Below are 15,278 nucleotides of genomic sequence, written 5' to 3'. Positions count from 1 at the left end.
ATACGCTTACCTCTGCCTCCTGAATGCTGGGATTAAAGATGTGTACCACCATGCCACACGTTGAAATCACTTGGGATTAGAGGATGACCTTGGACTTCTGATCCTTCAGGATCCACCTCCTAAGGGCTGAGGCCAATAGGTGTGTGTCATCATGCCCGGTTTTATGTGATACTAGGGATTGTCCCCAGCTCCGGTTAAATCTTCATACTTGTCTGATAGAGAACTCGAAGGACACGCTCGAGCTAAACAGTGGATGGTGTTGGTTGCTTTCTTTCTTCCTTTGATGGCCTTTTGTTTTTTGTTTTCTGACTAATTTTCCTCCTGGTATCATGCCATGCATGACTTCTAGGCTCTAAAACACAGTGAGCACATCTCTTCTTCCTCTTTCTTTCCATATCTTTCTCAAAGCACTCTTGCCCAGGCAGCCAATGCATGTATTGGAGTAAATGGTGAGGGAGTCTCCCTTTAGCATCTTTTTAGCAAATGCCACTTGTGTTGAGCTTTTCCAGGCCAGAATTCAGAGTGTGTACACAGGCTGGAGGGGGAGGGAGGGAGGGAAGGAGGGAGGGAGGGAGGTTGGGAGGAAGGGAAGTGCATAGAGAAGTCAGGTGACTACACCACTTTCTTTGCTTTCTGCAGTCCTGATTAGCCACGTGCAATCTCTGGAGTGAGAATGTGCAGCGGACATAGGGTGGGACCTCTGTGTGGCCCTTGCCCCACTGAGGCTGGCCTTGTGAGTTTGGCTTTTCCATTTGATTCTTACCTGATCTTTACATGTTATCCTGACCTTCAGCATAGAAAGGGCTCTAGTTTGGAGGGGTGCACATTCTCAGTACCTGCCTTCCAGGCTGTGTACCCAGATTAGACAGTGTGGATTCCTAGGGTACATAAAGATACACCCTTGTGTCAGAAATATGTTTAGAAGGGGCCAGAAGGCAGCTCAGTTGGTAAAGTGCCTGCTTTGCAAACTGGTTACACTTATAATCCAAGTGCCAAGGAGGCAGAGACAGAGAAATCCTCAGTGTGCTCACTGACTGTCCATCCTAGCCCTGATCATTTCTGAGATTGCTGAGGAAAGGCTGCCTAGGGAGATCCTATATTGACTGATGATGGTCAGCCATAGATGCTGTAGTAGAAAGAGAAGCTAACCAAGATGTTAAGCCTTCATTTGGAGTAGAGGGGTTCAACCTTCTTGGAAAAAAAGGACTGACACCCAGCTAGCTTACTCCAGTTACTTTATTCAAACATTATACAAGGTTAATTGGAACTGGGCAAGGGTCTAGCTACTAAAGTTTTATCTTGTCCTTGCTGCCTGTGACATCGGACAACCCATACAAATCTCAGTCCCTTTTGACCGTGGCAAGCCATAATCCAAGGTAAGAACTCCAGGTTTGTTAGGAGTGTCTTAGGACCGAGGTTTGTGCAACTGCAAGCTCTCATGTAGCATCAAGTACAGACTTTCCAGAGAGACATTTCCTCAAGGTTCCAACAGTCTCAAAACAGTTTTGCAGCCTCAGCTGATTGACACACAGCAAAGACTTTTCGGGAACATTCCACTCAAAACCAGACACAAAGGCTGTACCATCCATATTACTACAACCCTAGTCTCTGCCTCAAGAATATAGTGTCCCTGGCAAGCATAGTGGCTCCTTGTAGCCTTGCTGTTTTTCAATCTTAGGACAGTTCTGACAGACAGGTATTTGTGGAGATAAAAGGTGATAACATTATGCAAACCCTTGGCTCAGTGCCCAGGGGAGTGCAGCTCCACCTTGACTGCCTATGCCAATCATGATTAATTTATCAACCATCAATGGGTTATGTTAATAGTGTGCTGGCTATAAAGGCCCATTTAATTGAGTTTCCCACCATCCTACATCACCTGAGGACTCTGCCAAAATCAGTCTGTATGACCCCTCGACTTTAGACTAGACCCCTGAGCCAGTATACTCTACTGCTTCAACTTACAAAGCTTCACTGTTATTGCCAACAGACGATGGATTAGGGCAGAGCACAACTAAAACATGTCATTTCCAATGGCCAACCACCCAGTTTCCATCTCACTCTCCTCAGCACACTTACATTGCATCCCATAGTCAACCGACTTGTCTGCAGAATCCAGTCTTCTCTCTTGCCTCCCAGAAGTAGCCTAGGGGATCTGAGAAGTGTGTCATTATCCCATGACCCAGTTCCTGTCAGCTGCAGATGACCCTCCCTTTAGGGATGTTTAGCAACATCTGGGAGTAATTGTGACTGTCCCAACTGAGGAAAAGGTGGCTCTAGGCTCCTGGAGCTTAGGGCTTAAGAACGTGACTGATTGCCAGCTGCACAAACGCTCAGCAGAAAAGTGTTATCAGCTCCAACTGTCAACATCTCGGAGGTTGAAAAACCCTGCTGTTATCTCTGAGATTTATTGAACACCTGCCAGGAGCCAGGTGGGTGCTAAGTCCCAAGGGGAGAGTGGGAAGCTAGACAGACTCATTTCCTGCTCGCTGTGGCTCACAGAAGAAGCATACTCATTCGTACCAGTTGCTTCACCAAACTGTCAGCCTTAAAGAAGCAAAAATGGGGGCTTCTATGTAGAAATCTCCCCAGTCTATACAGGATAAACTAGACCTCAGTGTACCATCTTCTTATATAGATGAAACTGTAGGGAGTGGGGCATAATATCAGTATTAGAGACCAAACTCTGGCTACTTTAGCACAGGTAAGTTGTCTCTAAAACCCCATCTGGCCCACTCCCTGATTCTTGGTTTTCCCAAGCAGACTCACTGTAAGAGTCTTGGTTTATCAATTCCCTCTACAGAGAACCCTTTTCTGAAATTGATTGCTACTCACGTGTCCTCAGACACCTAGTGCTCCTTTCTGATTGTACCTCGTTATCTTAATCTTAACCTTGTTTGTATCCCAAGTACAAAGTTATATTCCTGTTCTCGTCCTCCTCTACATCATCGCTTACCACCCTTTCTTCCTCTTCTTTCTCCCCTTCTTTCATATCCATCTTCTACTTTTTCTTCTCCAGTGGTCCTTGAGGTCAAAACAAGGGACTGTGGATGCTTGCACATCAGCTATGCTCCCAGCCCTCAGCTTCTTGACAGCTCCATGGTGGTCAATAGCAAGGTCCTTAAGATGGCAATACCTGGATTTCCCTTCCATTCTGGTGCTCAATAACTAGGACAATACAAAGTTTCCTATCTCTCTCAGCTTTAGCTTCATGATGAGGATAACTGTATCTGCCATGAGTACTCTGTGTCAGAAACACAGATGGATGCCCCTGTGTTTATCCATGATGTCAAAATTTACTAACTAGAGGCTGACAAGACCTGTCAGGTTTTGTTGGCTGATACTTGTCAAGTATTTTGATTTTGCTCCAGAGACATTGGCAATCTCAGGTCCTTTCATTTCTATCTGAATTACTCATCTTAACTCACATCTACATTTCACTTTATACAAACATATATATCAGGTTATAAAATGGTTAAGGATTAACCAGCTACAGAGATGGGAAAGAGTCTTCACAAGCATAGTTATAAAGATGTTCAAGGTCCAGAGTGCCCAATGTATGTTTTAGTGGCTGGCTGTGGATAGTGCCAGTCAGAAGTGGGGTTAAGTGTCATGGCAAGCAAGAGAAATTGCCCTCAAGCTGGGCTCTGAGGACAGAGGCAGCCATCCTTTGCCGGCCATGTTCCTGGATGAGACTCATAACAAGTAACCAGGTGATAGGTCAGTACAACTGACATATCTCAATCTCAGGGTGCTTTTCCTTTAATAGTCCCAGAGAATCACATCAAATGTGATTCTGAAGCCCCTCCTTTTTCTTCCCCGACTTCTCTGATGGGGTTGGTTTATTCACAAGTGTCAGTTTTACTGTCACGTCACTTCTTAGCATGTGTTTCTTAGTGTGATGGCCTATGATGGTTGTTTAGTTGGGCTAGCAATGTGCAGAGTCATGCTTCCTTGGTACTTACACTCAAAATGATGCCACTTGTGTCAAGACTGTTGCTTTATGGAGTGAATCATGGCTACTATTCTATGTAATCTAGGGTGGCTGTTCCAGGCTCCCTTCTGTGTGAAGGGCTGTGAGAAGCAAGGGGGTCATTATTTTGTATAGCAGGGACCTAATCCCTAGGGACCTGGCCCCACAAATCCTGAATGTTCTTGCTGTGTATGTTCACCAATAACATGCATATGCTCAAACACTCAATCATGCTTGCTTAAGGAATAAAACCAAGTCTTGGGGATGCTGAGGAATCGTGTGTCCAGGACTCATGAGGCTAGAAAGTAGCTGAGTCAGCATCTGAATCCACACCTCTGTTGTTGGAGGCCACACCATTCCCTGCTACTTCCACTCCACGGCTACTCTGCCATGCACAGCCTTTATGTCCTACCTGGAGGAAATGCCAAGTATTTGATGGAACTTTGAGCCCACTTGAAAGACCTAGCATAGCCTTTGAATGGGAACCAGAACCTTCTGCCCCTTGCCTTCTGAGAAAGCATCCCTCTCAGTCTTGTTTGCTTTGATTTAAGGCAGATGTCTCCCTGACATACAGCCCCTTACTCTCCCCTGACCCTTCTGCCAGTTAGGGCCCCTGTTGACCCCTTGGCAATCCATTACTTTAATTCAAGCCATGTAGTGGTCACTGGGATGAGAAATGCAGAGTAGGGTTGGGAACTAAGGTAGCTTATGAGCTGAGATCTGAAATAGGTAAGAGATCTTTCTTGGTACAGTGGCCAGAAGGCGGGTGTAGGGCAAGTTTCATGAGCAGCATAGGGCAGTGGAACCATGGAGTTATCACATAGGGAGCAAAGCTGGCAATCAGTGAGGGGGGCGAGGTCACATCGCTTTGTAAAGCATCAAAAGACCTTTTGGTGTTTATTTTGAATGCAACACAAACCATTAAAGGGGTTTTTGCAAAAGAGAAAAATTATGTGACAGGGTAAAGGGGATTTTATTTTGTTTTTATTTATTTATTTTTGTCACTATGCTAAAATGAACTACACGAGATAAACCCAGAAACATGGCAACCCATCAGGACAACTACTACAAACACCCGGGTGAAAGAGCCTGGGCTTTGACAAGGCTGTGGCATGGAGGCTCCAATCTTGAAGCCTGGTTTGAAGGTAGAGAGGATGGGACTTGAAGGTGAACTGAATATAAAGTTTGAGAAGAGTCTAATATAATCCGGAAGAATTCTGACCAGGCAATTGGAAGGTTATGTCACCATGAGCTGAACAGAGGAGAGACATGATATGGAGGGGTGAGGTCTGGCTGGAGTTAGAAGTGTGCCTGGTACCCAAAGCAAGAGATCCCTGAAGAGATGAGCTAAGACGTCCTGGTAGATGGTCCTCAGCTTAGACTGCCAAGTCCGGGTTAGGAAGATGAAGAAGAGAAGGAAAAGGGAGAGAGAAGAAGAGGGAACAGGAGGGGGAGGAGAAACTGGTAGCCGGTGAACAGGAAGGCGCAGATGGGAGACTCAAGGATTGCCTTCATATACGAGATTTGCCACCACCTTGCTCCTAGATCAGGGACAATGATTCTGTCCCTGGCAGGGGTGCAGGGTTGCTGAGGACCATGAGGTAGTGAGTACTCCTGAGAAGGTGACTTGGGAACAGCCGGCTCCATTTCACAGGCAAGTGAGCCCTGAGTTTTTGGTTTCCTAAAAAACGGTCAGTCTTATTATCTCCTCCTGACATTCTACTGACCAATAGCAAGCGAGTTCTGATTTAATGACAATCGCTATTAGTGTGTGCTATTAGTGCTTTTATGAATGTTAATCATTTATCATTCTTCTCAGATGCCTTTCCCCAATTCCCATTTTATGGTGGAGAACCCATCTAGCACAGTCAGTAGCTCTAACCCAGGTTTCATTCACCCCAAAGTCTATCTTTGCCCTTGCTGTGATAATATTTGTGGAAGACACACCTTGTGGCGAGCCTGGCACCGAGTGCTAGCACTTGCTTGAGTGTAGCATTATCAAGCACATTTCCAAGAACATTGTGAAAACTTGCCCTGGATAGCACAGATCCAACAATCCAGGTCCCAAATCAGCCTTTTTAGGGAATCACCCATGCTTTTTTGAGTTTCATTTAAATGGACCCTGACTAATACGTTCTTGTATATGCTACTTGTATGACATTTATTGAGGAAGATATTTCAAGGTTATTGAGGAAGATATTTCAAGGGTATTGAGGAAGATATTTCAAGGTATACACAGAAACATTATGAAAATCCAACGTGTGTGGGAATTTTAACCCCTGACACTTTGTTTCTCTTGCTTATTCTGCCGAAAGCAATTTAGGAGGGAAGTTAATGAAGGAAGGTGGATGGGAAGGAGGCCAGGTGAGATGTGCCTGACTCCGGGCATTCAAGTCTGTACTAGTGTTGCGGTGAATAACTACGCAGGGCTGGGATGCTGGAGGGAAGGGGCCTCCTGCTGAGTTATGGGGCAGATAGATATTGCTCCTCTTACTTCTCCAGATGGCTTCAGTGGATACACATCAGAGAGAGAGAGAGAGAGAGAGAGAGAGAGAGAGAGAGAGAGAGAGAGAGAGAGAGTGTCCTTTTGGGGGGAGGAGGTTGTTTTGTTTTGTTTTGAGACTCTGTGTAGTCCACGTTGTCCTGGAACTTACTCTGTAGACCAGGCTGGCCTTGAACTCAGAAATCCACCTGCTTCTGCCTCCCAAGTGGATATGCCACCCCTGCCCAGCTAGAAGCCTCTCTTTTTTTCTTGCCAGAGAGACCTCAAGGAAACTACACAGTGACAATTTAGATAGAATCCAATATAAAGTCTGGATTACTTTTTGCTTATTTTTTCTTAAAATTTTACCACCTTCCCTCACGATATGATTAGGATGAAAAGTTGAACAACTAACAAGTGTTAGCTTCTAGAATTTTTTCTTTGTAAAAGTTGGGAGGGGCTTCACGTGGACTCTGTGCACATCCAGGTTCGGCTCATGTCTGAATATCTTAACTGTCAGTCTTACTCACTGAAGAATACTCTCGGGTTCCCCAGTTAGAAGGACTCGTGAGCTCTCAAAGAAAGCATTCTCCTCACAGGTTCTGGCTTTCGCGGTTTTGTGGTTCTCAGAAGTTCTTCACCTTTTCTGGGTCTCAGCCCCTTCATTTAGGACATGATATTGAGAAGTCCTGTCATACTTGTTGAGAGATTAAATAAGAGAATGAGGATCATGTCATTGTCACCTTATATGTGATCATTAATGGCACTTGGCCACTTACTATTCTATAAAATGTAATGCTGAGGCAAACATGTTAAGGCGTGTCCAAATTGCCAATGTTGAGGAGGTTGAGGCAGTAGGATTGTGAGTTTGAAGCCAGACTGAGCCTAGGTTGCATATTGAGACCACGTCATAAACAACAGTTAGTAGCACACAAACAACAAAACCAAAGTCAAAATGAAGTAAAGGAGAAGAAAACCAATTCCGACCACCAAAGAAAGCTCAATACAAAAACTGCCTCTTCCTTCTACAATCTAGTCTCACAGCATTAACTCTGAATGGCCACTTGTGGTGGCCACCCATGATATGAAGGGGACAGAGTAGTGGGTGACTGTTTTCTTTCTCTACTTTGGTCCTGGAGATTGACCTGAGAGACGACTGCATGCTAAGCAAGTAATCTACAATACAGTAAGAGAACAGGTTTATTTTGGTTCCTGGTTTAATAGGTTTGAATCTCTGACCCCTTGGCCCTGTCCTTTAGGGTCTGTGGTGGTACAGCACACCATAATTGGATCAAATGCCAGGAAGAAAGAAAAAAGATATTGGCTTTTCAGTTTCTCCTTGAAGGACACTTCCTTGATGACCCAATTCACTCCCAGGAAGCCCCAGCTCTTTATGGTTCTACCACCTCCCAACAGGGCCCCGAATTCAGGGCCAACCTTTAAAAGTACATGTGTCTGAGAGATAGTCCAGACCCAAGCTCTAGCAGGGAAAGCCTAGGAAATTGGGTCAATTGCTAAAGTTGATTCTTAAGGCAGGTCTAGGGTCCCACCTTGTGCTGCCAGTCTAGTTTTTGACATTCCACTAGTGTGTTGAACACAGTCCCCATCATAGGAATAGATCATAAGGATGAGGATACATTTTTCTGTTTTTCCTGATGTTATTTAAATCTGGAGGAGGGCCCGGAAAACAGTGGGAACTTAACAGAGAACAAGGAAATTACCTGTGGTGTCAAACCATTTGCTCTGACAGCTCCTTCTGGATCATTCTTAACCCTGACCGTCACCTGGCTGGCTCCCTATCTTTGGATCTAGGTTCAAGTTCCCTCTAGAGAGAGGTCTCTGGTCAGCCAGGTAAAACTCCTTCCCATGGTTCACTTCCCCCTCCCAGCTCTGCTTTCCTTCTCGAACTCTCATAGAATCATATTTATCACCACTCCCCCACCAGGGAGAGCTGTAACAGCAAAGCAGTCATCCATGGTGCCTCGCTGTGTGCCCAACACCTGCAACACATCTAGGAGGAGTCCATGCTCCATAAACCACATGTGAATGAGTGAGCCAAGGAGGGAAAGAACATAATTATGGGAGAGTCTTGGCAAAGAACCAGACCCATAGCAAGTGAAGGACTTTGGTTTCAGATTTTATTTGGTTGTTTTTTGGGTTTCTTTGTTTGTTTTTGGTTTTGTTTTTTTAGTGGTAGGTTTTTTTGGTTTTTTGTTTTCTTAAATTTTTTAACTAATTCTTCAAGAATTAGTAATCTATTTTGATATTTACTCCCCTCCCTCAACTACTCCCTGATCCACCCCATTTCTCCATCTACCCATGCATGGCCTACCTGGAATATGGTTGACTTACCAAGGGCCACGCCCTTAGAGAAAACTCCCCTTCCCCCTTCCCTGCACCTATCACCTGATAATAACTCCTCAGTTAGGGCTGGGACTCCCTTACCACCTCTCCTCACAATGCTGGAATTAGTCTAGCTTGAGCTTGTGCAAGTCCTATGCATGTTCTCACAAGCACTGTGCATTCATAGAACTCTTGCAAAGCTGCGGATATCCTCTCGATGTCACCCGAGGCCTCCTACATCCCCCAACACATGTCCTGGGAAGTTGAAAACAGCAAAAGACTGTTGGCATACCTGCCATTCCTCTCTGACACCGTCAGAAATGCAAAGGGTGGGGCTTCTGCTAACTGACTCTTTTCCCACTCAGTGAAACATAAGAAGGCATTGACAAGAGTCCTTTCCCCTCAACTCTGGAGGCAAAAATAGCTTGATCTCTTTCTTACTAACATGTCCACAACTGGGAACTGTCTTGACTGTGTTGCTTGGCAAGCCACCTGACCACTCTCAGCTTCTGGGACTTACACATAACTTTGCTCTAACACTGTCCTGTCGTGTTGAAAGTGTCTTACTTTGCTTCATTTTATCCGTTTTAAAAAATTGTGTTAATATTATTTTATTGTTTTGTATGTGTGGGTGTTTTACCTCCATTCATGTCTGCGTACCAGAAGAGCTTGTTGGAGCCCCTGAGACTGGAGCTATAGATGGTTATGAACTGGCGTGTGGATGCTGGAGTTCAAACCGAGGACCTCTGAAAGAGCTGCCTGTGGTCATAAGTGCTAAGCCATCATCCCAGCATCTCCGTCTCATTATTAAATATGTTCTCTCCGGAGCCCAGCTCTACCATGGCTTCCCTGTGAAGCTCAGCCCACATCGCCCACATCTCTCTGGTTTTTCCATGCAGCACCCACCTCCTGTTACAGCTGCTATCACAGGACAATGCTTACCTGGCCTCTGTCCCCAATGGACTCTGTAAGGACAGTTCTGTATGTGGTGGATGGACATGGGGCAATCAAACGTGAATCCTCAAACCTGTGTTCTCAGTGGCTAGAATTTCTGACTCTCAGAGTTAGTGAGATAGTTCAGTGGGTGTAAAAAAAAAAGCTTGGTTCTCAGGGGTTTTTTTTTTTGTTTGTTTGTTTGTTTTCTGTTTTTTACCTCTGGGACTTAAAATACTAATAATAACAATGATAACAAAATTAATTTAAAATATCCCTGGTTCTGGGTTAGGGATTTAGCTCAGTGGTAGAGAGCTTGCCTAGTAAGCACAAGGCCCTGGGTTCGGTCCTCAGCTCCGAAGTAGGGAAAAATCCCTGGTTCTAAATTACTGCCTCCTCTCTAATCATGTCTTGAGAAGTCACCATGATACCATGCCCAGGGCATCCCATCTGAAAACAGATACCGATGGCTATATTTCACTAAACATCAAACAATACAAGACAGTGGATATAGGGCAGTGGATGGCCTCGGGGGAGATATGGATGGGTAAACCCTGAAGTCAACCTTCCACGTCTCATCTACTCACACCTGGAAGCTCATTAAAAATGAGCCAAAAGCTCTTTCAGAATGAGAAGTATCAGAAGGAAACAGTGGTTGGTGGCATTTCTAAGAATGCCCAGAACTTTATTATCTTGGTAAATACACCCAACAATTCCTTGCATGGACATTATCACTTGGATGTATATATCCACTGCTTATATGAACCTAGGTTTGTAGTCCATGGAAGATTACGCTGAGGTAAACAGTCTCTGAAAAGCACGTCTAAGAATGTAAAAAAACAAAATAAAGCAAATTCTAAGACACAAAAAACAAAATTTACAAAATCTGTTTAAATACTTCACTTTGTTCCCGTATTGGAGATGTTTGTGTCTTAGTGGGAACCCGGGGAGTTTCCAGCAAACAGTGGGGCTCTGACACCACATGTCTTAGGCTGACTTCATTAGCATGATGTGGCCTGTAACATGTTGAGGAAGAACGTGCAGAAGGAGCTCCAAGATTCCCCACAGAACTCCAGGGCGGTCTTCCTCTGGTTGAGGACATCTGGGTCCTCTAGACACTCTGGATCTTTGACAGCCACGGTCGCAGCTGGGCTGGTGGTGATGTCCACTTTGACCTTGTTTGGCTCCATGGAGACAGCTTCTTGGACCTTGTTGTGCTCCCTTGGGGAGACCTCTGCTTTCTCCTTCCTGGGGTTTACCAACTTGAGGTTAGACTCTGGAAATTTCTTTCTGCACACTCTGGTCTTCAGGACACTCTTGGAGTTCTCACAGATATTCTTCTGTTTGCGCAGTGTGCGGGCGACTTGTTTCCAGTAGGTCTGGTCTTTGTCGTATTTAAGGCAGCCGGTTGGATCACCAGCAAAAACACAAGAAAACTCCTGATCGGCTCGTGTGCACTGGACCTTCAGGCTGATGCCCAGCTCCTCCTCAGTCACAGCCCATCTGCATGTGGCTTGGTCTTTGGTGACAAACTTGCCATGGGTCATAGATTTGGATGTCCTGCTTCTCTGCTTATTCCGTGCCTTCCCCAAAGAGGGAGACATATCGTCCTCCGTTGTGCTGTCTGGTACATTCTTGGCTCTCTTTCTGACCTTTTCCGAGAGCACCTGAGCAGCCAGGAGAAGGAAGGAGAGCAAGATGAGGCTGTGGATTCTCATGGCAGCAGCTGGGTGGACACCTGTTTGACAAAGGCAGATGAGTAGTGGAGCATCCAATGGCTTGAGACTGCAGACTGCCTCTCTCCACCCTCACAGGGGCTGGCCCACTTTAAAGTCTGCCAATCGGCCTGCCTGCTCTCACTTCCGCTTTGAAGAAAGTTACACCTCCTTTCCTTCCCCACTGCATGAGCCCATGACCCTCCTCCACTCTCAGCTTCTCCTGCACCCAGTGCCTATGACCTGAACACTATTACCGCCTTAGTGAGAAAGGCCCAGGCCTTAAAGAATTCACACAGTACAATCGGAGGAATTTAAATACCATCAGTTAGGAACTCTGTCCCTTCTCAGCCCTCAGTCTAATCTTGAGAAAGCCACTCCTCCCCTCTAGAAATTGTTGAATAAAATAATCACTGATCTGATCCCTTAGCTCCAGAGAGAGTTGGGTTTCTACCCCATCATCCACGTGGGTACCAACGACCACCAGTTGGGAAAGGATGTAGTAGGAGTCCTAGAAATGTCATGAAAAAGATATGTTGACTCAGAGTTGAACATGCACAGGGTTTGACATACTAGGCTGGGTGTGGCTGCGGGAAGAGAGGGGGAAAGTCATGAGGAAGAGCCACAGAAAGGCAAGAAAGAGAGGCCACTGAACTTGATGGGGCCAAGTGGAAACATGGTAGAAAGGAATGAGTTTCGGATCGTACAGACTGCAAGACCGAAGGTAGGGATCATGGCTGAGGTCAGTGGCACGGTGCTGGGCATACAGGGAATATTTTTTCAGTGCCCCTTTCCTATATATAACAAAAATAAAATGACTTTCCATGGTGTATTAAATCACATGGTTTTTACGAGGTATAGAGCTATAGGTAAAGGCAGAGGAAGCTCACATAGTTATTTGCCGTCTACTAGGTGTTAGGCAGTGCCCTAGCATTTGATTCTCACCCCTCGTAATCCACAAAAGAGCTTGCACAGGGGCTGTTAATGTAACACCCCTGGGCGGGCAACTGCTGGGACAGCTAGGACTCAGAGAGAGAAGCAAGTTGATCAGGGTCCCTTGGTGGGCAGAATTGGCAGTGTGGAAAGCCAGAGTGTGTCCCCCTCTCTATCAATTCTTACAGCTCACTTCCTGCTTTCCACCTTTATCTGCTCTTCAGGAAATAGCAAAAAGAAACGACGCACTGTACAAGGTTTGGTATGGCATCAAAGACGATCACTAGGTCATCCTCCTTTTAAAAACATTAAATCTGTGCTTCTAAAATACATAGAGAACTTTTGTCTGAAAGGTAGAAAAAGCTACAATTTCATTTCTTCCCACCTGGAAAGTTAGAAAAGGAAAAGGCCCTGAGAGGGTTGGGCTAAAGCTTGGCTGAGACAGGAGGCTAAAAGAGCCAGGGAGAGACCTGTTTCTCTCCACATTGTGATATAGATTTCATGTCCCCATAATGTGGTCCAGACCCAAGGAGGTCCAGGGGCTAAGAAGTGGGTAACACAACTCTAAAGAAGGGACTGACAGGATGGCCCTGAGGATGGAGGCACTTGCCATGCAGGCCTGATGACCTGAGTTTGATGCCCAGAACCCATGTAAAGGTAGAAGGTGAGATCCAGCTTCTTATAACATGTTATCCTCTGCTCTCAGTATATATAAGACCCCATCCCTGAAATCACACACATACACACACACACACACACACACACACACACACACACACACACACACAACACACACACACACAATGTTTAAAAGAGCCAGACTCACCTTTCTATGAGAATTAGAGATATTAGAGATCCAGGTGCTTGGAGAAGTGCAGGCTTCCAGTCCTCACGCTGCGGTGCAGGCTGCACTATTTATACAGGAGCCCACGCCTGGCTTTTACAACTCACACACCTTATTCATACTCCTCCCAGCCACACCCCTCAGGGAGAGCCAGTTCGTGGAGGGAAGTTGCTCACCTCATAGGGTTTGCAGTTGCCACTTGCCCTCCTCCTTGGAAGCCCTACCTTTCCCATTCAGTAGCTGCGATCAAAGCGCAGTTCAGCCTTGCAAAGGTGAAGCAAGGACCCCAGCAGCGACATTTATTTATGAACTGAGGAAAAGAACCATACTATTTCGTTGTAGCTGCCAAACCCTGAGCCCAGTTCCTCTAGTGCCTTTCCATATTCCCTCTAGTGGTTCTTCCCATTTCATAGACTTTGCACTTAATAATAGCAAATGGGTGGGAATTCACAGAGCTGGTAAGAGCAGATCTCGGATTTACACCTAGGACACCCAGCGTCCGTCCGTGGTCTGATGTCTTCCCACCTGGCTGCCTTCAGGGAATATTTGGAGAACACATGACTGAAGTCACTGAAATCTGTTTCTGAGTTCCTGGTTGCTCTGAGTCAGCGGGATTTACTGTGTAGGCAGGTGAATCTGTGGGTCCCAGGGGTGGTGGAGAGATAAGTCTCTACCAATGGAATCTCATCTAAAAATATTCGCCTTCAGGCCATCAGAGAGCGCTTGCACAAGTCACTGGGTTGCAGGTAAAGTCTCACTCTGGTACATCTACGTAGGGAATCCTGGCCACAGCACACACCAAACGGACTGACAGTCTGCACTCTCCAACGTCTTCTCCAGCCCCTACCACAGTGTATGGTCACTGTGCACAGTGTGGCACTTAACAACAGCACCTCCCTATAGGCAGCCCACTCAAGTCTTTCCTGGGGCTGAGCTATTTAGATCTCCTACTGGGATCTTAAGCGGTCTTCTTGGAAAACAGGCTTTTGTGTAAGAGTGTGTTCTTTGTGTGAGAGTGTCATTTTTGAATGTGGTGTTTCTCATTAGATTGGAAATTTGTCATTGGTTAAACTCTTTACTAAAGAGTTTAAATAGCAAATGCAACTTGGCTTTCAGGGATGCTGAGCAAAGGACACAATGAATATTACTGGTGAATTGGTATTTGCCCAACCAGACAAGGCTGGTGACTGAATGCCTCTCTCATCCAGGCTGACTGGTCACAGGGAGAGAATACCATGTTCAAAACTCGTTTTAGTCACATGCTTTTTACACATAACTGCTTGTCCTGAGGCCTCCAGAGAGCGTTTGAGTTGTGTGTGTTTGGATTGTGAGGTGAGCTTTAGCTAAGAGCAACACTACCAAGCCATCCTAGCCGCCTCTTTGGAAGTGACCTCATGAACAGAAGAAAACGCTGAGTTACCTCATTAAAGCAATAACAATCTGTCTGTCAGATAAGTACATCGAAGCCTTTCCCAGTGACACAGGAAATGGAGGCGGGGGAGGGGTCTGGCTAAACAAACAGAAAAACGCAGGGAGTGCAGTAAACAAGTACTCACGTTGGAACTATGAGAAGAATGTGCGTTCCACGTTATGATTCTGAGGTTTCTGAATCCCCGGGTAGCAAATCAAAAGACACCTACTGCTAAAGCCTCTCTTTCATACAGCATCAAGAGACTGTGTTGACACTACAGTTGTGTGTAAGAAGGCGGACTGAGGAGCTCTTAAAATTCCTTGACTTGCGGGAGAATGAACATCTCAAACCGTTTAGTACCAACTTCTTTCGTTGGCTGCGCTCGATTGTTTCAGATTCCGAACCAATCGAAAACATAGCTTTTAGTTTTAGTTTAGACTAATCAAGAAGAAATTATTAGGGATTTTTCTTTGTGGGTTGTAATACTAGAATGCCAGCTATTGAAAATAAGACAATTTAGCTTTTTCCTGCATAACCGTTGTTTCAAACACTTCTCTTCTTTCTGAAAAAGCTTTCTGTGGTGGTAGAGGTGGTGGAGGGTAGTAAAGTGGTGGGGGTGGTGGGGGTGCTGTTGGTAGTGATCG

The 15,278-nt window shown here is 45.6% G+C and overlaps 1 protein-coding gene across 1 annotated transcript; it reads right to left on the bottom strand.

Annotated features, from left to right (window-relative positions):
- Positions 1–10,383: 10,383 nt before the first annotated feature.
- Fgfbp1 (fibroblast growth factor binding protein 1) lies at positions 10,384–11,469 on the bottom strand. Its single transcript, XM_032916968.1, has one exon. The coding sequence runs from the start codon at positions 11,447–11,449 to the stop codon at positions 10,733–10,735; it is 717 nt and encodes a 238-aa protein (XP_032772859.1). The 5' UTR covers positions 11,450–11,469; the 3' UTR covers positions 10,384–10,732.
- Between the last annotated feature and the right edge of the window lie 3,809 nt (positions 11,470–15,278).

The sequence above is a fragment of the Rattus rattus genome, chromosome 11 (assembly GCF_011064425.1).
Source record: "Rattus rattus isolate New Zealand chromosome 11, Rrattus_CSIRO_v1, whole genome shotgun sequence".
NCBI lineage: Eukaryota > Metazoa > Chordata > Mammalia > Rodentia > Muridae > Rattus > Rattus rattus.
Note: the sequence above shows the minus strand (reverse complement) of the source record. Positions and strands in the feature narration are given on the sequence as shown.